Source organism: Cyrtonyx montezumae, unplaced genomic scaffold (genome assembly GCF_038088225.1).
Source record: "Cyrtonyx montezumae isolate F1298 unplaced genomic scaffold, pur_monq_1.0 scaffold_8, whole genome shotgun sequence".
Taxonomy (NCBI): domain Eukaryota; kingdom Metazoa; phylum Chordata; class Aves; order Galliformes; family Odontophoridae; genus Cyrtonyx; species Cyrtonyx montezumae.
In genome coordinates, this window is record NW_027072089.1 from 82111594 (window position 1) to 82137357 (window position 25764).

Below are 25764 nucleotides of genomic sequence, written 5' to 3' on the forward strand. Positions count from 1 at the left end.
GATCACTTAGTGTGGGAGGAACAGTGTACCACTTCCTTTTCTCCCATCTAGGTTAGTTGACAGTGTGAAATAATGACAAAAATAATGAAGTTTAAAACAAAATTGCAGCTTCCATTTAAACACTGTCAACTTCTTAAATCAGTATGACTCCAAAAATGCTATTAAATCTTGTGCAGTAGAGTATGCTCAGGGTAATGTTTGTGATATACATGAAACAGTATGTAATTCCAGAGTCAAATGTGGTTTATTTCCTTAACCACCTTAGGGCTGCACAGATATGATCAGGATTTCATTACTGGACCATGTGGTGATTTGTGCTGAGTTTGGCTTTCCTACATAATTGATATGCCTCTGTGAATTGGTAAATGCAACTCTTGGCCCTGTGTATGGCAGTGGGTGTCAGTGGCTAATGGATCCAGTGCTAGCTTGCGATGGCTCACCCACCAAAGCTATAGAGCTCACTAAGGAGAGCCTTGGTGTACAGTGTCATTTTGTGCTCTTCTTTCTCCTCCAGTGTGCATTAAGTACGCTTGTTGCTGTGCTTCTCTTTTGAACCTGAAAATACTGAGGGTAGGCCATAGAGCACTGTTTCTCCAGAATCACTCAGAGGCCGCCTAGGGCATGTAAACCATGTATGAACCATTTGGGAAGGAAGAGTAATTACTGCTTGCCCTAATCTTGCAGCATACTGTCAGAAAATATTTCAGGGCATCAGACTGGGAATTGAGACCCATAGGGTATGCAGTCACTCTAGGGGAAGCATACCACAGCTTTGGGAAAATAAATGTATTCCTGGTGATGCTGAGTGGTGTTAGAGACCAGTGCTTTTAAAAGGTCACAGCAGGATGTTCCTGTGTTTGCAAAATGTTTTGCTAAAATACAGAGTTGTCAGTGGGGAAAAGAGCAGTAGATGAGAAACTATGTAATAAGAAGAAATAGTTTCAGAATTACAGGGGGAGTTGGGATGTTATGCAGAAACCATTATAGCCAGAAGTGCATTAGAGTTAAATCTGGGACATCTTGATATCAATGAGAGATTGCACTAACATTCATATTGGATGTCAAAACTTTGTATGACATGTCCCAGATAAATACAGACTGCTGCTGACTTGGTGCTAGTGCTGTAGGTGAACTGAAGTATTGGCTCCATATTAGTGTCCCTCCTTTCACTTGTTTAAACTCATATCAACTTTTCCAACCTGCTTCCTTGTATGTTCTGTGAGATGTACTTAAATACTGCTTAATTTATTAAAAAGAAAAAATCAGTGTGTATAGTTGAGCATTTTGTACTAAGGAAGGCAAGTCTCTCTTTAGGTTGTGTTACTGACTCACATTTGTTTTATTTTTAAAGACCGATCTATTAATAGAAATTCTCTAATAACAAAGCTATCGTGTGCCTCATGAAGAATAAATTTTGTCAACAAACAAATTCTGTTTAGAATATAAATAATGGATAACAATATTCTGAAAAATATTTTGACAGGACCCTTCTAAACACTCTAGGAGTTCGTAAATGCTGTATAGGCATCTGTCAGGTACATTTAAACTGTTTCTTTCACAAAAGTTATTAATCTTTCTTCAGTCTTCCTTGCTGACATTTTGAATGTAGCATGCTGGCATGGTGAAGATGAAGAGTTCAGAAGCTTTCATTTGCAGGTTTCCCTCAGGGCCATTACATAGGAAGAACGTACACTGAGAAATGACCAATTAAATTTTAAATGGCATCTCAGATTGTATGAGCAAGGTTTAGAATGGCAGAAGAAGAAATCAAAGGCTTGATAGGTACTATGACCTAAAACCTCCAGAGTTTGCCTCTTTTTATTTCAGTGACTCAGGCAATAGCATTTCAGCCATTTTCCAGGATGATGAGGATGCTGTTAGAAGGCATCTCTGTATTACCAGTCTCCAGTTAGACCGAGTAATGGAATGGCTGGTGCCCTTGTGGAAGTGTCTAGTTGGCTGTCATCATAGAAACTGTCCTCAATGAAAGCAAAAAGTAACTTCCCCTCTCTGTTCACATCCATTAATTCTCTCACTGGCTTTTCTAGTAGAGAACATTGGCAGTCCTTTGGGAAGTTACTACTACATTTAAAATGATAAAGGAAAAAGAAAACAAATTAACAAAGTAATTCTCTTGCTATCTCCAATAAAAAAAAAAGAAGAAAGGAAAGAAAGACAAAAAGAAAAATGTGATTGATTTCCTGCTTGAAACCTTGGCATTGTCCCAAGATCCTTGGAGAACCAGAGTTTGGGCTGACAGTTTTCTGGGGTTTGTGACCATAGCTTAGAAGATGTTTTTTTCCAATGGTTTGCAGTTTTAACTGACCCAACAGACAGCTCCAAGTGCTATTACAATAGAGTTTTGAAATAATAACAGAAAAGTGGTGCTGTTATCTCTCACCTCTTCTCACACAGTCAGAACCCTTTCTGAAGCGATGTGCAGCATTCTGCTGGGGTGGCTTTGTCTTCATATCTCACAAAGATCAAGTAACTTTATGAGCAGCTCCTGGTTTTACCCCCAGAACCTTGTTTTGCTTACTGAGAGCTCATGTTGCTGCATGACCGCTACTAATCACTGTCACAGAGAGGCAGTTCTTTCAACAATAGATGCCATGGGAAATGAAGAGACATGTGAGCTAAACGCAAACAAGAAGGAACCCCTGCATGTTGTTTGCTCTTCACAATTCATTGCTCAGAGGCAATAGGTGAAGTTGCCACGTTCCAGTGATTCAAAGAACAAAGCACAAAATGGTATTGTGAAAGAAGTTTCTGGAATGAGTGTAGCATGTTAAAATGTAAAATGGGGTTCACCTGTATGTGAAAGTCTTGTTTTATCTCCCTCTCCTTTTTTTTTTTTTTTCTTAATATTTTTGCCAGATTTTGTTGCCTGAAATCATTGGTGTTGTATCGGGAGCTCTTTCTCCAGCCTCTGCATTGATTTTGGCTTCTCTCTCTGAGATGAGTCAGTAGAGTTTGGAGTATGCCAGTGTGAAGATCTCCCAGTGTAAATAGACTGAAGAGTGGAAAGTTTCTACCTACTGGAAAGCTTTCCTTTCTTGGATTATGAGCCACAACAGTCCAACTCACCTCTGGAAAGTAGTTACATGCAGAAGATTTTTATGTGTGAACTAGTAAAAATTTAAAGATATTAAAAACATTTCCCTCAAGTGGCTTTGTACCAGTGGGAAAAATGTTTAGTAAATACTATAATCTGAAATTTATAACTTCAGTGATTCAGGCTCCAGGGATGTTTGGGTTTTTTTGTTGTTGTTGCTGTTTTTTTCCAAGGGGTGTTTTAAAATACCAGAAGTATCTATTGAACTCTGGTCTCTGGGCAGCCCTAACAGCAGGTTTTTTCCAGTTTTATACCAGTAATTGGAGACAGTGGGGTGAAATTGGATCAAAACGAGTAAAGTAGAAATGAATCATGGTCTTTGTCTCTATGGTAGGAGAGAGAAAACTGTGCTACTAATGGAAGCTGTAAGCAATTGTGGAGAGGAACATTTTACAGCACGGCCATTTTTCTGCCCTTCCCACTGGTATATGTGGGGTTTTCTTAGGTGAGGTTTGGTAAAAAATTTTCATGCAGGAAACCCATGCTGCTTAGAAACTCATCGTGAGATTTACAGGGCCAAATCCTCTTCAGGATCAACGTGGAATTTTTCTTAAAAATTAAGCATGTTTTCTTCATTACTAGTGAGCACTTTCTGTAGATTTCTGTGACAAACTCGGTGTTTCTATCAGAGCATTTCTGGGAAGGCAGCGTTTTCTATGTTGAAGATGCTGAAACAGCTGCTAAAAGTAGCATATAGCAAGTAAATTAAAGTACATCAGTGGGAGGTAGATAGTAATTTGAGCATCTACGTTAGCTTGTCTTATCTCTGTACATAATTGTGTGTATTTAAAAAAAAAAAAAAGTGGGTAGAGAGGAGGGGAAAATCCCAGAGGTATTTAGCCTGGTGTTAGCTTTTGCACTCTTAAGTACTTTTGTGAATATATAAAATATTATAACAGTGCTTCACCATAGTTTATATAATGATATGGACCCAATACATTTGGAATATTTTTCTTTGTTTCTTTTTATTATTGAATTGAAACATGGAAAAAATACTTAGCATTTTCCCTTGATTAGGTACTTAATTATTGGATTATTCCAGCTGCAGGGAATATTTATGTGGTATTGGATTTATTGCATATGTTCTGTTTTTCATACTACTCTTTTCCTTGTTAAATTATAAATATCACCTGGTTACTCTTTGTTTGCAGTGAAAACAGTGGCAATTCATATACCAGATAATATACAGGAACTACGACATAGATGAGTTGCAATTGCAAGAGCAAACTTATCTTTTGATATTTCTTATCCTAAACATCATCTCCTTCCACTTTGTATGAATACTGTTAAAACACGTAGGATGCAATTTCTTTCTTCCTACACGCAGGCTGAGTTGTCATTTATACTTTGCTAGGGCTGCTCATATGCTTGAAAATCCAGCCCAAATCAGTGTCAGAACTGCGTGAATACGTATGGCTTGGAGCTGTACATGCAGCCTGTGCATGTTCCCAGGTCTTTGAATCTGATAGGCAGTCAGTTTTCTTCTGATGGGTGTTAATTCCTGATCAGCCATGATCCTCCTCAGAAGGGAAAATGGATGCTGAGATCTTGGGGAGGACAACGAGTAGGGACCGGGTCCCAGAATGGTGTCACCCTTCAGTGCTTGTAATGCATCAGTCATTTCAAGTCAGCCAGTGAAGCCATTCCTCTTGGCAAGAATTCTCAAGCTTGAAGCATTAGATTTTATAATGAGTAGAAAACATAAGGCCAGTCTTTTTTCTCCCATCATTTTATTCACTTATCAATATGAGCAAACGTGGTGAGAATGCCAGCTATGTGGGTAGAACAGTTTATAAATACAGCAGTAATAATTGCTGGCTAATTGGATCTTTCCTTCATTGTTGCCCATTTTATAAATATCCTAGACTCTGGAAGGAGTAGATCTTAATTGGCAATTCTTATTTATTTTATTTTATTTTTAATGGAATATAGATTAATCCATAATCAGAGAAAATTGAGAAACATTTCTTTGTTCTGCTAGACCAGTGTCACACTTTTTCTTGTAATTTGGTCTGGCACTGAAGATTAGCCATGGAGTCCTGCTCTGGAGCTGCTATGGATGTCCATTAGTAATCTTGCCAAACAGAACAGACTATATGCACACCATAGCAGGAATATATTTTGAAAAATACTAGAAAACAATTGTGTTACTCATTAGTACCTCCCCTTCTCTTTTTTGCTCAGCCATAGGTAATTAGTTCCTCAGTGAAGGGCTTCCGTGCCCCCTCGTAGGCAGAGGGCAGCTGGAGCTGGGAAGATGTTACTGAGATGTCATGGGACTTCAGCCTTGAGGAGAAAGCATCACTAATTGGCTGTGAACTAAAAAGTGTCACCTGTACTTTCCCACAGGAAGGAAGAGGCAACTCCTGCTGTAGATTTGAAGCATTTCAGGTTTCCAGCAGTACCATAATCTCCATGTAGATTTGCCACTCCATTAATAGTCAGGGTGTAGTAGAAGTTTAGTTGAAGTTATTTTTTGATTCTTGTATCTTAAAATATGTTAAGATAATCAGTTATTTTACTGGTGGTTTGTGAAAGGAATTATGCATTTATTCCTAATGCTTTGCATATTTGAGTGGTGAATGAAAGATAACTAATTTTAATGATAACTATGAATAATCTCATTTTCTTTCAGCGAGTGTTAAATAGGAAAAAAATAAATGCGTCCGAATTCAGCAATAAGGAAAGCTCTGAATCAAGCACTGAGCATGATAAAGAAAATTCCTTTATCAAAAGTGAACCGAGAAGAGTGAAAATTTTTGATGGAGGGCAAGTATTTTACTTTATATATTATATGTTGCTGGGAGGATATTTTATCTTGAATTTTACCTTGCAGAGATGTTGCTTCCTGTTAGATTTTTTTAAACAACAGTTCCCATTCTGTGGTCTGTGAATGTTGGTTTATGTTTCTGTGAAAAATGGAAATTCATCAGAAGCATGGAGCCATGAGAGTTGGGAGAGAGTAATGAAATAGAGAACAATAGGCAGCGTGATTCATTTTTTTCCAAAGGGCAAACATTAATCAGCAGTAAAGGCAGCTAGATACAGCCATAGATGTAAATTCTTTTCCTGTATTTCTCTTCTGTGATAAATAATGTGTATTCTACAGTAAGCTTATGTAATTGTAGCCAGAGAGGACGCAGACCAGGGCTCAGCAGCAGACAGCAGTTCAGTTGCTATCTGGCAGTTTGCTGTGGTGTACACAGGCTGCAGAAGTCCTGATTTGAAAAGTGCCATGAAAATATTTACTGAGTCCTAGCCCATGCACTGCAATACTTTTAAATCAGTTGCCTGATGTGTATAACAGTTGCTTTCGCTTTTGCCACAATGGTGTGCCATGTACACCATCTTACAAAACAGGATTTTTAGAAGAAGAAGGTGTCAATAACACTTGTAAAAGTTCTGGGTGCAAATGTTGCATATTTTATTGTTCTGGTAATTGGTGACAGTCTATAGGGCTTTCCATTTACAGGTTTCTAGTTTGAGCCCAGTCTGGGCCAGAAGGTAGGCTGTTACCACGTACCCAGGTAGAACATTGCTACATGCCTCTGCTCAGCCCCAAACATTACAGGGACCAGGTTGCAAAAATTAAATGTTTGGCATCTTTGAGCAGAGAGTTGAATGCTGGGATTAGACCAGGGACTTTTTCTATCACGAGACAGTCCCAGTAGGCTGAGTGTGAGGCACATTAACAGGGATTTTGAAAGACTTTCCCACTGTTGTAACTGATGTTGTTCCTTCTCTGTTCCATCGTAAAGCCTTAAAGGTGATCTTTCCTCAAACTTGCTTCAAAGAGTTGACACTTTTTTCTGAAGTATGATCCTCTGTTACAAAGATGAAATTTGAAATCTTTAAATGATTAGCCTCAAACGTTACTTCTATTTAAAAAGATATACCATTGATTCTAAGCAAGTTCATGGTTGTAAGTTTAACAAATCAATTTACAGGTTCTTTTAATGAGTTGTTCTTCTGTTGTTTTTTTTTTATAGTTTCTTTAATTTGACAGACTGTGGTTTCTGAGTAGAATTTTTTTTCAACTACAATTGTCTTATTCTTTCGGTGCTGTTACTAGGTACAAATCAAATGAAGACTACGTGTATGTTCGGGGGAGAGGAAGAGGGAAATATATCTGTGAAGAATGTGGAATACGTTGCAAGAAACCCAGTATGCTTAAGAAGCATATTCGCACACATACAGATGTCCGTCCTTATCATTGCAACTACTGCAACTTCTCCTTCAAAACTAAAGGTAGAGGCACAATTCTGTGTACATTCTTTCCCTCTTTTCTTCTGTGTTGAAGCACAATTATTTTCTTCTCAAATCTGGCTGCCCGTACACTTAAGAAGTTGTCTTGCTGTGGAGTTCTGTTGTCTAATGTGTTCCAGTGTTGCAGTCCCTTCTGTCTGCTTGTTCAAATAATCACATATTCATGTGAACGAGTTGTGTGGCATCTTATGGTAGGTTAGAAATTGAAAAGGAAAATATGGGAGTATGGTGAAAGCTAGGTCTCATCCCAAGCAAAGATAGGAATACAGTTTTAAATCCTCACTGATCATTTGGACATATGACTTGGGCATATTTTGTGCTTCTCTTAGCACTCAACAAAATGCTTCAGTAAATAAATTTGCTTTTATTAAATTAGTGTATTAAAATGGCTTTTGGCCGTGGAAGAATTAAGTTCATTTTCCTCCTTAATCTTCTGAGACCCAAAAATGGACCCCTACAAGTTTAAAGTCTGTTTACAACAGTACTTAAACGCATCCAAATTTAAATATGTGTATTAATCAGTGGTAGAGCCAGGACTCGTAATAAATAAAAGAGCTAGGGTATGTTCACAGTCAAAAAACGTTTAGTGAAAAGTTGTAATCAGTCACATTTTTTTCAGCTTTGAACATAATATCAGGTATAATCTTCTCATCTATAGCCTCAGAAACGTTTGTACTTAACAGTAGGTTTAAGTCTACTCAGCATTTGGGTGGAAAACTTCACAGGACTGCAAAAAATATGACAGGTAGTCTCCAGGTGTGTGACAAAGTAACATTGCCTCCTTACACCTTGGGGTGTCTTGTTGCTTTGTTGTGCCACCATTAAAATTAAATGCTGAATTGCAAACCCAGTACATTTTTATTAGGATTTTTGCATGGTAATCTTGCTGGCCCAATTCTCTTAATCAACCTTTGCCCGTTGAAAATTCTCTCACACTTCAGCTGTAGAAGGTACTTGTACTTGCCTCATGTTCTGCAGTTGATAACCATGACTATTGCCACTGGTAGCAGAGTTGGACATAGAGCTGGATACTTGAAGTTTGGTAAAGTACTCTTCATGAAAGGACAGTGTAGGCAATAATTTCACACAGCATGGAAAGCCAAGAATTTTGCTCTTTGTGAGCCAATAGCAATGTCACATAACTTCATAACAATCATTTCAAAATTTGGAGTGAAAACCTAGTCTTATTTCAAAGTAGGAATTAAATACTGCAAAGCTATAGAAGCATTTCACCCACTATAATTTATTCTATTTGAATACCTCAAAGAAACTGGATTTTGTAGGATAATGTTAAGTTTAAAGTAGACTGTTACTTGTAATAATATATGTAGGTTGCCTCAAAAGTAATGCTTCCTATTCATTTACATGGAAACTACAAGAGATACAAAGAGCACAGCCACACTGTTTGATAGAGCAAATTCTTAGCTACAAAACACTATTTTTCGACACAGTCTCCACCATTAGCTATGCATTTTTGCAAGTGACAAGCATGAGCCTGCATGTTGTGCTCATAGCAGTCTGCACCAGCGGAGGTGACCCACTGCCACCGCTGCTGAAACACACCACCACTGTTCCATCTCCATAAACATTCATGAAGAATGTCACGGGGTGCCATTTTTTCCTTGTGGAGGAATTAATTGACACACCTTTGCTTCATCTGTACTTCCATGTCCGATGCCATTTTGTCAGGCTGCCCCTTTGCTGCCATCTGTCACATGGCAGGAAAATCTAATGGGATATTGGTGGGAATTCTGTTTCAGCTGCTACTGCCATACCACCAATATTGGTCTGTGATGTTGTGGGCCAACACGATAAGAAGGCATTACTTTTGGAGTGGCCTACATACATTTCACATATTCATCATTTGAAACTCCGTTATCTACTTTTACCTTTTTCTTCATGATATTTGCCATACTTTCCTTCCAAAGGAAGAGAGAATAGCAGCTCATGAACTGCATTCACTTTTGAAATTCAGTGCAAACATTTTTGGGCTCGTATTTTGAATAAAATTAACGTGTTTAGGTTGGCAAAGGAGATAATTACACTGAAATAGAATCCACCACATACTAAAAGAGCTAGTTTTCTGTCAGTATTATTTTGAGGACTGAGTTAGGCTTTCATATTTGCCAGAAACAAATGACTTTTTTACACATATGCAAAATGCATAATCTTCTATGATTTCCAGTTTGTTCTGTTTTATCTTGGTGAAGAGCTGAGCCAGATGCTAGGTGATGAACCTGCCAAAGCCCTTGTCTACTTACATTGAAGGGCCAGGCCCTGTCAGATGCGAAATCATTACATACATGGTTGTAAAGGTACTTGAATGAGAAACGGACATGCTGTGTTTGTATCACTGTACATTTGTGTAGTCAAAGAGCAGTTCATTTTTGCTTTTATTTGTTTCTTAAGGAAATCTGACAAAACATATGAAGTCAAAGGCACATAGCAAGAAATGCATGGATTTGGGAGTCTCAGTGGGCTTAATAGATGACCAGGATGGAGAAGAAGAATTTGGTAAGAATTTAAATCTTTTCTTTGCAGTGTTGTGATATTTATTCTGCTGTCGTGGTTTTTTAGCCTTTCTTTTCTGAAGTTTTGAAATTAGTGTACAGGAAAAAGATACAGAGAGGAAAATCTTAAAAGGTAGTCAAAGGGAGCAAGAAATACTGGAGAAACATTCACCAAAAGAAATGATGAGCATATGCTAGAGATATGTTGCTGCTGAATTTTTCACAAAGTGTTATGCAGTTTAACTTTTATCAGTTTCACAGATAAATCTGAGAAGATTGAAAATACCAGAAAAACAGCTGTTTGGCTAGGAAAAAAATAGTAAAATGTCGGGTTTTTTGAAAATAGTTTTGCATAAAATTGTCAAATTTTTGAATAAATGTTTTGTAAATTGTATTACTAACTAACTCACCACACAGAATCACAAATATTTGCTGAGTGCTTTGCATAGACTTTTCAGGGAGGCCGATTCTCTTCTGGTGTAGAGTGCTGTCCTTCTTTGCAAATAATTGGGCATAAATCAACAGAGAGAAACAGAAGTTTTTCATCTGGATCTGTTTTGCTTTTCCATTAGCACCAAGAGTGTTACCAAAATTATTTGCTAATAATTGAAACTCTGTACTTCCTACATTCCAAAAGAGCTGTACTGAAATGGAATTGAGATCGAGGGGAGTTGAGGAGGGCCTCACTGGGTTCACATGGGTTTTGCTTAGCATGTTAAGAAATGTGTAGCTGTACCTGATGCAGTGAGAGTAGAACAGCGCTGTGTGGTAGTGCTTTCTTTGGGACTCTTGGCATGTCTCAGTGCAGTGGTGGCATTTTCTACATGCTCCTGCTTTTGAGCAGCAGTGTGAGCTTTGCCTTGTATTTTTCTTCTTTCAGTGGAATAGTTTATTAGATTGTGGATGAGGTTTTGAGAAAAGAAAGCAGTGGCGATCTTCATTTAAACAGTTAAGGGCAAGAAAGATGAATGCACTTGCTCCCATATGACAGCTGCTAGCAGAATAAGCGAATTGGCTTGAATCTAATTCTAAATAATTCTGGGAATATGACTCAACTAGTGTGATTCAGTAGTGCACTAGGTACTAAGAAATCTGCCTTTTCCTTTTTTAGCATTGTTATATTCTTTTTTGGTAAGCTAAAAACATATCTCCCTTTGCAATTGAGGTACCAAAAAGAATAACACAGAAGATAAGCAACAGTACAGCTTGGGGTCCTTCCCACAGAGACGAGCTGTGTTCGTTAACATTTTCAGAAAAATTGTCATGACTCCTTTAAGCATTGTTCTATAACAGTTTAATTTGGTTTTAAATAACACCAGGTATATCTGTTTCCTAGGAAATGAAAATATTTTATTAATTGATAAGTTGATATTCTCAATTTTATACATTTGGAGTTTAGTATAATGGTAAACACTCCAACTGGTAACAAATTATCAGTAATACCCTACAGAAATAAGCCATTTCAAACGGTTGTGGAAAGATTGCTTTAAAAGACTATAAGGAAGACTACATACTTGAAAGACAAAGAGTCCTTACATTTCGTGAGTGTGTAACCATCATAAATAAACTATTTTCCCTGAAATAGAATTTTTTGTTTCAGCACAGTAATTACTTAATAAATTAAAGAGTATTCTCTTTTGGGGAGAAGTAAACAAAAGCCACAAAACAAGGCGAACTGTCACCAGGATTTGCCATGTAAATCCATGAAGTCCTTGCAGATATTCAGTTGTAAGGCTGCAGTGCATGTTTTTCCAAAAAGAACAGGTAACAATTCCTTTTTTGCCTCTTACCTTTAACTAAGAACTCAGAGACAAAAAACAACTTGGTGATAAAATCCCTGCCTTCTCTAAATGATCCGACTCAGATACCCACAGCAAAACCAGCTGTTCAGGACAAAGCTCTGCATAAAAAGTCCCATCCAAGAGGCAGGGTAATTAAGCTCATGGTAAACACATGTCTGCCCCAGCTAGACCAGTCCAGCCTCCCCAGTTGCCGCACAACACAGTGCTTTTACAATTATCCATGGGCATTCAACGAGTAGCTCAACATTTTTTACAATATGATATAATCTCTCACCTCACATGGCCACACTGGAAGGTGTTTCTCTGGGTAACTGAGAAACTTGCTTGTTGGCCCATCTTTAAGGGAAAGAGGAGGACAAAAAGAAGTGTGAATTACTCGCATGTGAGCTTTTAAAATGTAGGTGGTTCTGCTGTACTCTCTGAAATCCTGTACGTACTCAGTTTTTGGCCGCATTTGAATACAGTGACTGATGGGGTTTTTTTGAGGCTTGTAGGTGGTCTCCTTGCATTGAATACCTTCAGCCATTCCTTGGCTCCCCTTTCTCAGGCAGCCCCGCTCTGGCAGGGCTGAGCTTGGGAAAGGAACTCACCATGAGAGCCCGAGGTCTGCTGGGTCTGATGGCTTTCCCTTGTTAGAAAGACAATGGGAGATGATGTGGAGGAAGGTCAGAAAATGTAATAGGAAATAATTATGACCTCAGAAATAAAATTTCTTCTTTCCCATAAGCTGTGCAAGGTTGTCTAGTTTCCTCACTCACAGAAGTCTGTGTCTAATTTTTTACCCAAATACTGATTATTCTCAAGGCGCAATGTCTACAACTTTCCTTCAAATAACTAAGTTGTATTTCTTTCATCAGATGTGGAATTAAAGAATTAATTTTGGAGAGTTAGCCATAATTTTTACGAAGCCACCAGCCTTTTATTTACTAAGGAGTTTGTCAGTTCTGCGAGAATTTTGTGCATGTTTTTTAAGTGCAGGCAGAGATGGTGATTGCAGTGTATCATTTTTTAGATAGACATCAGAAGATAGCTTTGACCTGATGGTCGTTCAGATTAATAACACGCATACTGAGTAAGGAGTGCAAAATAGTGCATGATCTTGAACACAGGCATGTAAACACAGAGCCTGCTTTTTCAGTAATTTGAGAAGCTGAAATTTTGTTGTGCTGTCACATCTAGGGAAAAATAAAGAGATGCTTTCTAGCTGTCTGAGAATATATGTGATCAGAGCTTTTAACATAGCATTCTTTGTGTTTGGACTTGTCATCATTTGGGTATTAGTAAATACTTTCTGGCCTGGCTTTTTGTATTCCAAACCATTCCCTCATCCATTTATCTTTCATCTTCTGCTCTGTGGAATGTTCTTGTCACCAAAATACAGGGTTACAATGTAAGGAATGTTAATATCTGAATTAAATTGTCAGGCGAGGTAAACTGTTTAGTGTGATGGACTGCAACTTGGGGTATCCTCTTCTGCCATGGTGACTGGACATTTTGCCATTCAGTCTTAAAAACAACAATTTGTCTTCAAATTAAAACAGTTGTTAAGTTTGAACCCCCTATATTTCATATGTAAGCTCATATGTTAATGGTAGAGTATGCCTGAATAAATGTGAGCAGTGTACTTATTTAAAAGTAAAATCTACAGATGTGGAGAACTTGTTTAAATGGTCTCTTTGGAAAAAAAAACAGTTATCAAGAAATAGTCACTGTTTTACCTGTAAAAAATCCTTATTTTAAGTTTCAGATGCATATAGCTGCATATATATTTAAACTTTCATTTTCTGCAGTATTAAATAGACCCCCCTAAAGATACTGTGTTTCTAAGTTAATTAGCTATATCTTACTTATCATATCAGATCTTAAATTAGTTTCCATGGCTCTTCATTACCTTAATCATGACTCAGTCTGTGTTTTCACTGCACCTGTGTATAAGAAGTAAAAATAAATGAAAATTCTTACAGTGATATCCTCCTTTTGCAGGTAGAACAGAAGGCTGGGTCTGTGTAACTCACATGACTTCTTTTTTATAATTTTTAATAGCACTGCCTTGTCTTCAACTAGATTAAGTATACATACATTAAGTATGCTGGAGCCTTACACCTACAGCCGGTGAATAGACTTGCTAATGCTAGGGTGTCTTTACAATAGGATATAGGACACCCAAGAGGACGTAGTTATGAATAATCTCTTTAAAACAACTGATATTGCTCTTTTTTGTTTGTTGTTTTTGTTTACTTTTGTCTAGTTATTTTCCATACTCTTAAAAGTGAAAGTCAGAGGCTCTCATTTTTTTTACTCCCCTCTGAGAAGCAGTGGCTATAACCAGTCTGAATTTAACCCAGTAGATGTCACTGTGAGTCCTGCGTGGTGATGATGAGCAGTGGGCAGTAGCTGAAGCAAGACTGAAATCAGTCAGCTAAAACCTATGAGCATAGTTGAAAAGTCAAGGAGATGGATAATTTAGATGTAGGTGCTAATGTTGTTTCACCCAACAGTACTTTGTTTACCCTTACTTTTTTCTAAATTTGTTTGAATGGTTGTGAAACGGTCCGCTACGAGACTAATACAGTAGGCAAAAGGCAAGCCTGAGCTTGTATTTCTTTAGAAAAACATTGTGTGTGTTGATGACATACAGCCTTTGTTTTCAAGTTGACAATAATATGGTGCCATACTCAAAATATTTCTGCCTTTATTGCCCTAGAATATATATATATTTTATTACATCTGATTGAGAACACACATAGAGAACAAATGCACACATTATTAAATACTTCATGTGCTCATAGAGTATATAAGTTTTGTATTAAGCCCTACCTGAAGATACTCACACAATTTGATCTGATAAGCTCTGCTTTGAATTACTCTGGTGCTAAAAGCCATTACATTTAGTGTAGAGATAATCAATTATGGAAATAGCTGGTGTACAGACAAATAGATACTTAATAAGATATATCTTTAATCTGTATAAGCAGAGCTAATAGTGATACCTATAGTCTATGTACTTGCTTCCATTTGCTAATAAACTTCTAAAACTTAAACAATCTGGATGTATGTTTCCAAGTCTTCCTGTCAGTGAAAGGATAAAAATGCACAGTTTACTTTTCTTTGGAAAATCTACCTGATTATGATCAAGTTATAAGCCATTGAACTTAATATCATTGTAACTAGTGCAGAAATTGCTAGTCTGTAGGACCTGGTAAGTCAGGTCATGTGACGGACTAATATACATATAATTACAAGCTGTAAGTATAGATTCTGAGGAATCTGTCTAATTGGTACTTCGCAATATAGCAGTGACTAGGTGATCGTTCTTAAAACCATGTGTGATAAGGATTCCAAAAGAAAAGAAAAAAAGAAGGGGAAGGGGAAGGGAAGGGAAGGGAAGGGATACGGAAAGGGGAAGGGATACGGAAAGGGGAAGGGATACGGAAAGGGGAAGGGATACGGAAAGGGGAAGGGATACGGAAAGGGGAAGGGATACGGAAAGGGGAAGGGATACGGAAAGGGGAAGGGATACGGAAAGGGGAAGGGATACGGAAAGGGGAAGGGATACGGAAAGGGAAAGGGATACGGAAAGAGAAAGGGATATGGAAAGGGAAAGAAAGGAAAAGGAAAGGAAAAAGAAAAGTGAAACATTAAGTTGTATAGAGTTCCCTAGATCAGTTACCTATTAGCATCACAAAAAAAAAGCAATGCATGGACTTAACAAGCAGTTTACTAATGGGCAAGTTAGGATGCTGATGTTTCCAACTAATGCTATTGTGCTAAAAGACTTAAATTTTTTCTTTCTTGCTTTGGGACAAATGACCAGTATAGAAGCATTTTTGCAGATCACTTCATCCATACCAGAAACAAAGTACTGAGCTGATTAACAAACTGAGGACTAAGGGCTAAAGAAATGATGAAGTAAGATTTCTGCCTCTGATTTTTATGCATTTACATCATTGCATTGGATTAAAACACCAAATTTACTAAATGTAATTGCAGCTGGAATGCTTGCAAAATCCCTGATCAAAAGTTGTTTCTAGTACTTAGTTTCCAGTTGTTCCTAATTTTTGCAGAGTTAATATCTGTAGCTAAAAGTACCAATTTATCCTGTGAAGTCCTGGAAGAAATCTTTCTCAAAGTTTGAAAGAAAAGATTGCAGCTGACAGGATGGGAGACATGTTCTTCTTCTCAAAAACACTTCATCAAAGATTGAGGCTGTCTTGAATGGTCTTTCTGCTTAAATGCTAAGATTTGAAACACAGGTAACCTTCATAAAGCTTACCAGCTTTTGGGTGTTCTTGAGACATGACAATTACAGGTTGAGATCATGTAGGACTTTGGATATGCATTTTCAGTAATGTCGTCAGGCTCTCAAAGCAAAGGGTGGAGATGAAAGAAGTGCAGCACAGCTAGAAAAGTGCTTTGGGAGTCCCACTGAGAGCATTCTCTGCTGACAGCAGCTGCTTCGTCCATGCTGAAGGGTATGTTCAGGATGACTTGAGGCTTTGGATCAGGAATGCATTGAAGGAATGGAAGAGATTCTTCCTTATTAAGTATTTTTCCTACCTTATTTTTTTCCTGTTTTTAGTTAATGTTGCTTGGTTTTGGTTTTGATTTCCAAAAAATCTGGGACTTTTTGCACCATAAGCCATTTCCTCACGTACTAGTGTCCTTTGAATTTACAACATATCCCCAATGTCATACGAAGTTGGACACAGTAGTAGTTTTGTTCCATTTGGAAATTGAGTCAGTTCTAGCTGTATATTTCAGCTACATAATCATAGAGTTGTAATTGTGCATAGTTTAAGACAGGAAGCAAAGAATTGATTTTTTTCATAATAAAAACTGCAAAGTAACTTGTAGGAAGTTGACATGGTGGTGCTTGGGGAAGAGTCTTTCACAATGAATGGTCACAGCCTCAGTACCGCTTTCAAGGAGACCATCCCTGATTCCTCCTCCACCTTAAAGTCCAGATGCACATCCTTCCACAACTCCTCTGATGTACAGTGATGTTTAAAGGGATTGCTGATTACAAAAGCTTGTGCACCTCTTGTTTCATCAGACCCACACACAAGTATAGAAGGCAGAGCAGTCCTTTTCACATTGCCGGAGCAAGCAAGTCAGGAATGCTTTGTTTTTTACATCTGATGTTTCAAAGCAGTGTGGGAGTAAGGGAGCCGTATTCATTGCTGTCACCTCGCCTACATTGCAGGCTCTGGCCCCAGGTAACCACTTTTAAATAGAAGCTGGCAAACTCATAAGGGGTGGAGGTAAACAGAGAAACAATAGAGGGAAATTATATCCCACAGAGCACTGCATTTAAGGAATCTGTGTCCCACGCATAGTTCCCCTTCTCCCTTTCCATGTTTTCCTTCCAGAAGGCTTCTAGAATGCAGAAAATGCTCCGCAATAAGCAGCATTCTGTAGTAAATCTTGTAGTGTTTCTAAATCCTGATTTGAAAATTCAGTCTCTTACTTTAAATCAGGGCATGTTTGAGCATGTATTCTGCCTGTTTTAAAAATGTGGTGTCAGTCTAATTATTTCAGGTAGTTTCTTTTGCCAGTGGAAACAGTCATTTCTGATGGCCATCCAACTTGATAGAAAAGGTGATTCATTTAGAGAGGAGGAGAAAAAAGAAAAGAAGCAGTACAGCTTCTCAGAGGAGATAGATGTGTGTTGTTGGTAAGGAGAAGAGATCCCTACAAAGAGATCAAAATTGTGAATAACTACAGCATGAAACCCAAGACTTCATAATGCCCCATGCAGTATTTAAAAAGATACAAGAAATCAACAAGATACAATAGGAGACATCTGACAAAGAGGCATTGGGGGAATTAATTTCCATTCAAAAGTCAAACGTATGTGAGCATTCTAACTTCTTAGATTGTTTTGCTTTGCATATTAATTATCAGGAAATATTAAATATCAGGAAATGAGGAATAGAAATGACAGAGATGAAGAGAAAATGCTGTTGAACAAATGTTGTATTTTTTTCTTTGAATGGCTTTGTACACGAGAATTATAAAAGAAGACCGGATAAAATCCTAAACAAAATTTGTGTTAGCATTATTCCAATGATCTGGAGGATTTAACATATTTTTTAATAACATTTCAGTTTCATTCCTGCTGTAGAAGATGTAGAAAATCTATATTTTCCGTATTTAGTTAATGTACAAATTACTGTGTAGGCAAGAGAGGGGCAAAATCATTACAGAGGGATTTTTTTGAAGAAGCTATTAGTCTTGTTCCTAATTGCACTGCTCATTTGAAACCATAAAGGCTTATAATGGTAGGTAGCTTGTTGAGAGGTAGCTCAATTAAACCCATTTATTTTACCTACAGCTCAAGATGCTTATTTTCGTTTTGGTAACTTAGCAGCCTAATGTATTTGTAATGCATTCTACTTCATGAAAAGGTTTCTTTTTTTTTTTTTTTCAGAGTCGTTTGATAGTATGTTGTTGTGCAGATTTCTGCAGAACAGAATCTCTTAGATTTTTAGCTAACCAGCCATCGCTGCTTTTGCAGAGCCAAATGGTTTTTATGCTGATATTTTTTTGGGAGCTCAGCAGACAGACCTTTAATCAAGTATGAAATATTAGTGCATCCAAAGCATTTTGTCTTTTTATAAAATGTGATCCCAGACAGTCTGGCTTGGAATCAGATACAGCAGATGGGATTTTGTCTCTTTACTAAGGAAGATTCTTTCTTTCCAAGTTGCAATATAAAAGAAGGAGAAAAGCTGCAGTGGAGCTGTATTACATAGAAAAATTTACCAATAGATGAGACAGCACAAAGTGTTGTGCCAGTCTGACTTTTAAGAGTTGAAGTCAGGAAGGCTGCTTCTTAGGAATAAAATTTCATGCATAAGTAAGTTTTTACAGGATTAGGGGTTTCTTGTCTCCTAGGACATCTCGGGTGACTTGCTCATAATTCTTTCAAAACGTGAATAAAATGAGAAATCTGGCAAGGTCTAATTTTGGTCTCTTTTCCCTGTTAACGAGACAGATTCCTGACTAACAGCCTCCAGTCTTTCTGTTTGTATCTTTCAAAACCCTTTGCAGCAGTGATTCATATTGGGTACAAGGACACCCACTTATGAGTCAGAACCAGCTAGAGAGTATCCCACTGCGAAGGTTGGCAGACGAGCTTCGTCTGTCGTCACTAGGAACTTAATGAAGCAGGAATCTGCTCGCTTCTCCCCGAGCGAAATAGCAAAGGGTGACTTTGAGCAAAAGGCTATAAATGGCTTAAAAGAACAACCAAATCCAGAAGGTGGAAAACAACAGGGAAACAGGAGATGAAAGATTATGTAACTGCATAATTTAATATGTAAACGGAAAAATAAAAGTGAAAATCTTCCTTGTTGACATGGGAAGGAAGTGAAAAATGCGCATGGCATGTGGTTTTTTTTGGTGTTTCTAATCACTCTCACCTACCTCTTTCCTAATCAGTCTGGACCCTTCATTTGCTTAACTTCTGATTCTTGCTTTTGCAGGTGAGAAGCAAAGATTGGGCTCTGATCGGTCAGGGTTTGATGCGGAGGAATCTGATGGTGCAGATGAAGATGAAAATGACAACGAAGATGATGATGAAGACAGCCAAGCTGAGTCAGTCCTATCCACAACCCCCTCGGTGACAGCCAGCCCCCAGCATCATCCCTCTCGACATGGCCTGCAGGATGCCACAAGTGCTGATGAAGACAGCAGACTGCCGGACTGCTTTGGGGGGATTCACACGGACTCTATGGATGGTCTGCCAAAAGCACTGCTCACAAAGATGACTGTCCTTAGTGCAGCACAGTCAGTTAGCAGGACCTCCAGGTCACCAGCAGAGTTTACACACCACGAAGAAAATGAGGACAAAACCCAAGAGAGAGGAGCTGGTCCCCACAGTGCAGGTACTGCACCAGTGGACTCTGCTCCTGCGTCTCCAGGTCGCCATATGTCTGTGGATTACCCCGATCCTGAAACAGCTGTGGCCCACTCCTCAGGAGCAACCACAATTCTCACAAAGGTAGGAGTCCAGTTCTGGGGGTGAGAGTGTGATTTAAAGATCATGTTGGAGATTTTTCAGAGGTCTCTGCCTTCATTCTTAAGAGCTGCTGACTTATGCTTTAAACGAGTTGAAAAGACCCGAAGCACAAATGCGTAGGACTGTAGAGACAACAGTGTTGTAGGGGCACTACTTTTTAAAACTCTGTAATTCTGTCTGCATCATTTCTGAAAAGATTAATTTTAATGTGGTCATTTCAGATGAAGTTTGGAGCTCGTAGAATGCATTGCAAGTGAGATTGGATATTACAGATACGTAGAATGAATGCGTGGTGGGGGTCGTGAAGAAAGCGGTAAAACTCAGAAGTCATTTCACTCAACAATGGAATCATTGGCAACTCCCAAGGAAAATTAATCTAGTCCCAAAGGTTTTTATCTTATTGCTGTAAAAAAAATTGTGCAGTTCCTTTATCTCCCCAAATATGTTTGGCAGTAGATTTAGAATGAGCGCCATATGTTCAAGGAATCTAGGGATTGCCTTTGCAGAATAACAAAAGGAGATAGAAGCACAGATCTGAGACCTGAGTTCCCACTGCTCTCAGTTTTTCTCCATACTGAAAGAGTATTTTGATAGGGAAAGGATCAGTTTTGCCCATGCCTATTCCAGGCAGGCAGAACACGTGGAAAGATGAGGTCTGTCTGTGTGCAAGACTGCGGGTGTATTCAGTAACATTTGCAACCAGTGCTTGTAAAACTACAGGGAACCAGCAGGTGTTAAGCATTTTACAGTCCAGCAGTATTTTAATGGACTTTAATGAGGACAGCATAAATCATATAACTCATTGACCCTAATGATATCTCTAGAAAGTTTTGAATTCTTACTGAATTCTTACTGTGACCGTGAGGGCAGTATGGGCCTCCCAGAGTAATGCCCAGAAAAATATGATGCAAAACATTCCAGAGTTTAAGTAGAGCAATAATTACCTCCTTCTCTTGATGAATTCAACATTTGCAAACCATAGATGCATGCAGTTACAGAAAAGTAAGCATCAGGAAATTTTCAAAATCATGAACAGTAAGTAAAGATTTCATTAGAATTTAAGTGTTAAAAATTAACTTAGTGGCTTGTTCTTTGAAGATCTCTACTACTGAATTTGTTTTTTTTTAAATGGTTAAGACAATTATCTGTTTACAAGGAAAAACAGTAAAAAATGATTGCTGCGTTTCACTGTTCGACATATCTTCATTCCTGCTTGTAAGATCTGTGAGTCCATGTGGCAAGTATGAGTTGGAGCAGTTTTGTAGTATGACAGGTAATAAGACATAGTGGTCTCCAGTCACTGCAGACATCTTTCACAAAAGGTAGGAATAACATTTGTGTTTGGTGTTTCAGCTGTTGCTCACAGATACCAAGAAGACATTTGACTGATTTTACTCTCTAATCAGGTAGAACCACTGAAGGCTCAAGAAAATATTCACACACTTAAAACTGTGAAAAGGTCTTCTATTAGTATAGTTCTAACAATTCTCCACACTAACATAAAAAAGGCTTGTAAGTAATACAAGGCAGTAATCCTATACCAGACTGCCTCCTCCTCTCGCAGACAGAGGAAGTGGTAGCTGTGGGTCTAATGCTTAATCTGCAGTCTGTTCTCATTGTGCACATTTGTGGATCCAACTTCTTGCCATCAAGACAAGGGACCAAGGAACTTTGGGAAGGCTGTGTATTCCTTCAAAAGATCTGTACCAGCTTATTAAGATTTCTTGTGAAATGTCAGACAGCACTTAATCCTGAGAAAGACTTTCACTTCCTTCTGATACACGTCTTCTGTTAGTAAGACATAGCTGTTTTCAAAAACACTTCTGTTAGTAATACGTTTTTGTGCCTGCTCTGAGATTTTTTGAGAGTCTGGTCAAAGCCACTGAACTGCAGTTTAGGACTCTATAAAACAAATAAAGTTGCACTGTTCTTTATGTATTACAGACAGGCCTAAAATTAAAAATTAAATTCAGCTGCAGTTTAAGACTTCTTGGTTTAGGTGTTTTTCTGAAAGGAGCTGCCAGCCTTGGCCATTAGTTGAGTCTGTATGAGAAGAAAATAGAGTGTGTAATACAATTGTTAGTCCAGGTCTCTGTACCAAACCAAGGCAGAATGGGGCAGCCATGGGATGTGGGTCTCACTCCAGTGTCCATCCATCACCTCTGCTTCAGTGGGTGGTACAGTTATTATCATCCTTCTCTTGTCACCCATTTTCCGATTAGGGTAATAAATAGGTAAATGGGTTGTGATGCTATCTCTGCCTTCCAGAGACTGCAGTGCCTCTGGTAAGGGGACCTGGTATATCAAAAGTGCCGGCTTATTTAACATTCTTGCTTGAGGTGATTTTCACAATAAACATCTCTCCAAAGCTGCTGTCCTCCTTAAAAACAACAACAGCCATGTACGAAGGATATTCAGCAATGTTTTTGAGTTCTAGTGCTCAAGAGAAATGAGCAAGGATAATCAAGAGAGGAAAATTCAATTAGTGAGAGAGGAAGGAGTTGGAAAAAGAAAGGAAGGAAGTCATTGTTCAAGCTGGGCAGCGTTTACCATGAACCAGTTTGTTGTTGTTTTTATCTAAGGCGAGGTGTGAGAGGGTGGGCAGCATGCCAAGCAACCTTGGGGCAACCTTGCAATTCCGTGTAAGCTGGGGGCAACGGCAGCCATCCTGTTAATGTGTCTCTCTCATTCTCTCCCAGAGCATGCCCTCCGCCAGCTCTCCCTCGTCACCTGCGGACCAGAGCCTGCGGACCACAACAGCATCGCCCTATACCGAAATCCAGGAGGAGAAGCTGCCCAGTGCCCCACTGTGCTCTGCCAAGTTGAGGCCTAGCCAGACCCATCTCTTCAGCCACCTTCCGCTGCATTCGCAGCAGCAAGCCAAGGCACCCTACAGCATGGTGCCCGTTGGAGGGCTTCAGGTGGTCCCCGCCGGCCTGGCCACCTACTCCACCTTTGTGCCCATTCAAGCAGGGCCAGTGCAACTCACCATTCCCGCCGTTGGCGTCATCCACAGAACTACGAGTGGCCTCGGTGAGGTGGGATGCACCGCCACCGGTGCCACCCCAAATCCTGTTGGGGTTGCCGAAGTGAACAGCGTTGTGCCATGCATTCCTATTGGCCAGATCAACGTGCCAGGCATCCAGGGTCTCAGCACGCCCAGCTTGCAGCCTCTCCCACCCCTTGGCATGGAGACGGTGAACATCTTAGGCCTGACAAACACAAACATAGCCCCGCAGATGCGCCCGCCTGGAATCACATTAAATGCCGTGGGCCTCCAGGTCCTGGCTGCCAGTGCTACCCCTCAGGGCAAGCCCAGCCCTCAGGCACACATCCCAGGTTTGCAGATACTGAACATAGCCTTGCCCACCCTCATCCCCTCCATCAGCCCGGTCAGCGCAGATGGGCAAGGATCCTCTGAACCACCAGCTGCAGGCAGCAAAGCCGGTGACATCCAGCAAGAGCCAGCTCCCGCCAGCTTCCCCGACGTTGGCCATGTGGCCAGGGCTGCTTCTCCTCAGGTGGTTGCCAGCAGCCAGCGGTACAGCGTGAAGAGCATTGCGGAGCCTGCCCCTGCATGCGACCACGAAAGACTCAATGGGCCGGGGAAAGGCGATGCTGAAAAGACTGACCTCGCCAACCACAATAAGCCAAAGTGCGACATCCCTTCGGTTCAGGTTAAAAGGGCTTCCCCGGCAGAGCCCCGCTCAAAGGTGAATTCTGATGTTTTAACCACGTCCCCGGTCCATCGAACTGTCTCTCCGGATAGACAGGTACACAGGCCAGCAGCATTGCCCCGGAGGCAAAATACGGTGCAGTTTAGTGATGGCAGCAGTGACGATGAGGATAGACTTGTAATAGCAACCTAGTTTTTGTTTTCCATTGCGTTTATTTTTTTATAACACTTGCAGGTTTCTTTGCAAACCTTCCTTTCCTTAAAGCACATTTTTCTGACACAAACCCATTACTAATCTTTGTGCAATCATGAACTCTTGACCAATAATTGTTGTTTCTTGTCAGCTCCAGCCATTTTTGTACATGTTGTATAGACGATTGTGCCTTTTTGGAGTTTTATGTTTAGAAACCTGTACAGATTGTTGAATATATATATATAAAATATATATATATAAAATATGTATATTAAACCCAGGTAGTTGCTTGTGTTTAGTAAGTAAACATCTTATGTCAGATAAATAAATGATTAAATTATATGTTGCACTGTTAAATGTAAATTTTTATGGCTGTGGGACAAAGTTTCTGTGTACAGATCTAGTATGTAAAACTCCATATTTATTGTATCCATATTAGTCTTGGAAAAGGGTCTGTCCATCTTTCTTGTGTAAGACAGTAGCTTTACACTTCAAAGAGAAATACAGTATCTGTGTTATGAAATATTACAGTAAAATTTTGTTTACTGACTTTATCACTGCTTACGTTGTACCTTCTTGATGCAACCGAGTAGTTGGAGATACTCAGTCGTTTTAGTACCGTTCCCTTTGCTTTCAGCTCAGAAAGATTTGGTGGTGGCATATTGGCCACGATTTCACCTGCCATAAGAGAAAGGGTGAACACCATCTTTAGGTGTTTGGAACAAAACCTTCCACTTCAAAACGTCTGACGATGATGTAGGGAGGGAGTCCTCCAACTTTTTTACAGTGAGCATCCACCGGCCCGATTTTTTTCCTCTTCGTAACTTAAATTGGAAAGCTTCCCTGCGGGAAGAGAGTCGGGATGACGTATTTTTGTAATGTTGAACTATAAAGCCACTTTTTATTGAAATTAAAATACGGTTAAACAAGAAAGGAACACTTCTATGTCTGTTTTTAATTGCAAAGTCTGCCTAGCAGTTGGTAAAACTAGACAGTTAATTGTTCCCTAGATTTGACTTGTATCTTACTCATTCAGGATTAAAAGAGAAGAGATGGAGGTTTTACACATACAATTCAGGTGCCCTTATATTGACAAACTCGTTATTAATCACATACAAGACACGAGTGGATCCCATAGTCATGCAACTGAGTAAAATTCTGTTTGTGCACATTGAATACAGTTTCAGGGGTGCCGTGAACATTTTCACATGTTCAGCTGCTTCAAGAGAAAAGCCTCACATGCTGCAAAGAAATGCATTCGTAGAAGTTTCAAGCTGGCATGTGATTTTCAAAGAGCCGTTTCTTATGCTGTGCCCTTACATTGCATTCTTGCAGTGGTACCAAGTTGGTAAAACTATTTTAACAAACTAATTCCAGTGGAAGTCTGGAAGATTGAAATTGAAAGCAGGATTGCCTATATGAAGATAACAAGGATGAGTGCATGTAAAGCAGCTGTAGGAAAATGAGGGAAAGCAAAGCGTAAAAACATCCGGAGCAAAACTGAATGTGAGCTGGGCTGTGTAGTTCACAGATCAATTCCTGTATCCAGCTCGGAGAAGTAATTCATGCCTCATACTGCTCGTATTCAGGAATGGCAATATTCTGCATCTCTTTTTAACCTTTTTTCAGCTCTGGTACTGTACTTGCATTGTACTCATTACCTGATTCCATTAAGGTGCGTTGTGAATCTGTAGGCGATGTGGAGTGAGCTTTATTAATTTTCAGAGCACTTCAGGACCAGAAAAATCACTTATATCACTGTGATCATCTGCCAGTTTTACTAATCCAGCAATTAGAAACACACGTTGAGAACTTGCTCTCGGATCAGACGTGAGTGTTCGTGACATTTCTGATTGTGTGGAGCCTCCACTGAGGGCTGAGCACCCAAACCACGAAGCACTCTCAACTCACATTGAAGCTAATGAGAGTTAAGAGTTCTCAGCGCTCTGCAGCGTCGGACTTCAAAGTTGTGAGTGTCTTGCGTGCAGCCACTGTGTAAAGTGTCACTGTGCTTTTGTATGTTCTTTTTATAAGCGTGTGGTGATGTCAGTGTGTCTTACATCATTGTCATTTATACCAAATGTGAAATGATCTCAGCCTGTCAAAGTTAAAGAAAACCAGGGCATTACGTATGATTGGAGAGCTTTGCTACTGGAGCGAGGGCAAGGTTTGTTGTTAA

General features: G+C 39.3%; 1 protein-coding gene across 6 annotated transcripts in view; it reads left to right on the forward strand.

Annotated features, from left to right (window-relative positions):
- HIVEP1 (HIVEP zinc finger 1) overlaps nt 1-25764 on the forward strand; it is a 118973-nt gene that overhangs the window by 89039 nt on the left and 4170 nt on the right. For 3 of the 6 annotated variants that reach the window (XM_065752297.1, XM_065752296.1, XM_065752298.1), the window contains 5 exons: nt 5751-5884; nt 7188-7363; nt 9791-9895; nt 19181-19698; nt 22416-24518. In XM_065752297.1, coding sequence (XP_065608369.1) covers nt 5751-5884; nt 7188-7363; nt 9791-9895; nt 19181-19698; nt 22416-23585 — 2103 coding nt within the window. In that variant the 3' untranslated portion in view covers nt 23586-24518. Of the gene's footprint in view, nt 1-5750; nt 5885-7187; nt 7364-9790; nt 9896-19180; nt 19699-22415; nt 24519-25764 lie in introns of those variants that run through there. The other 3 variants (XR_010623149.1, XR_010623148.1, XR_010623150.1) reach the window with 2 other exon arrangements.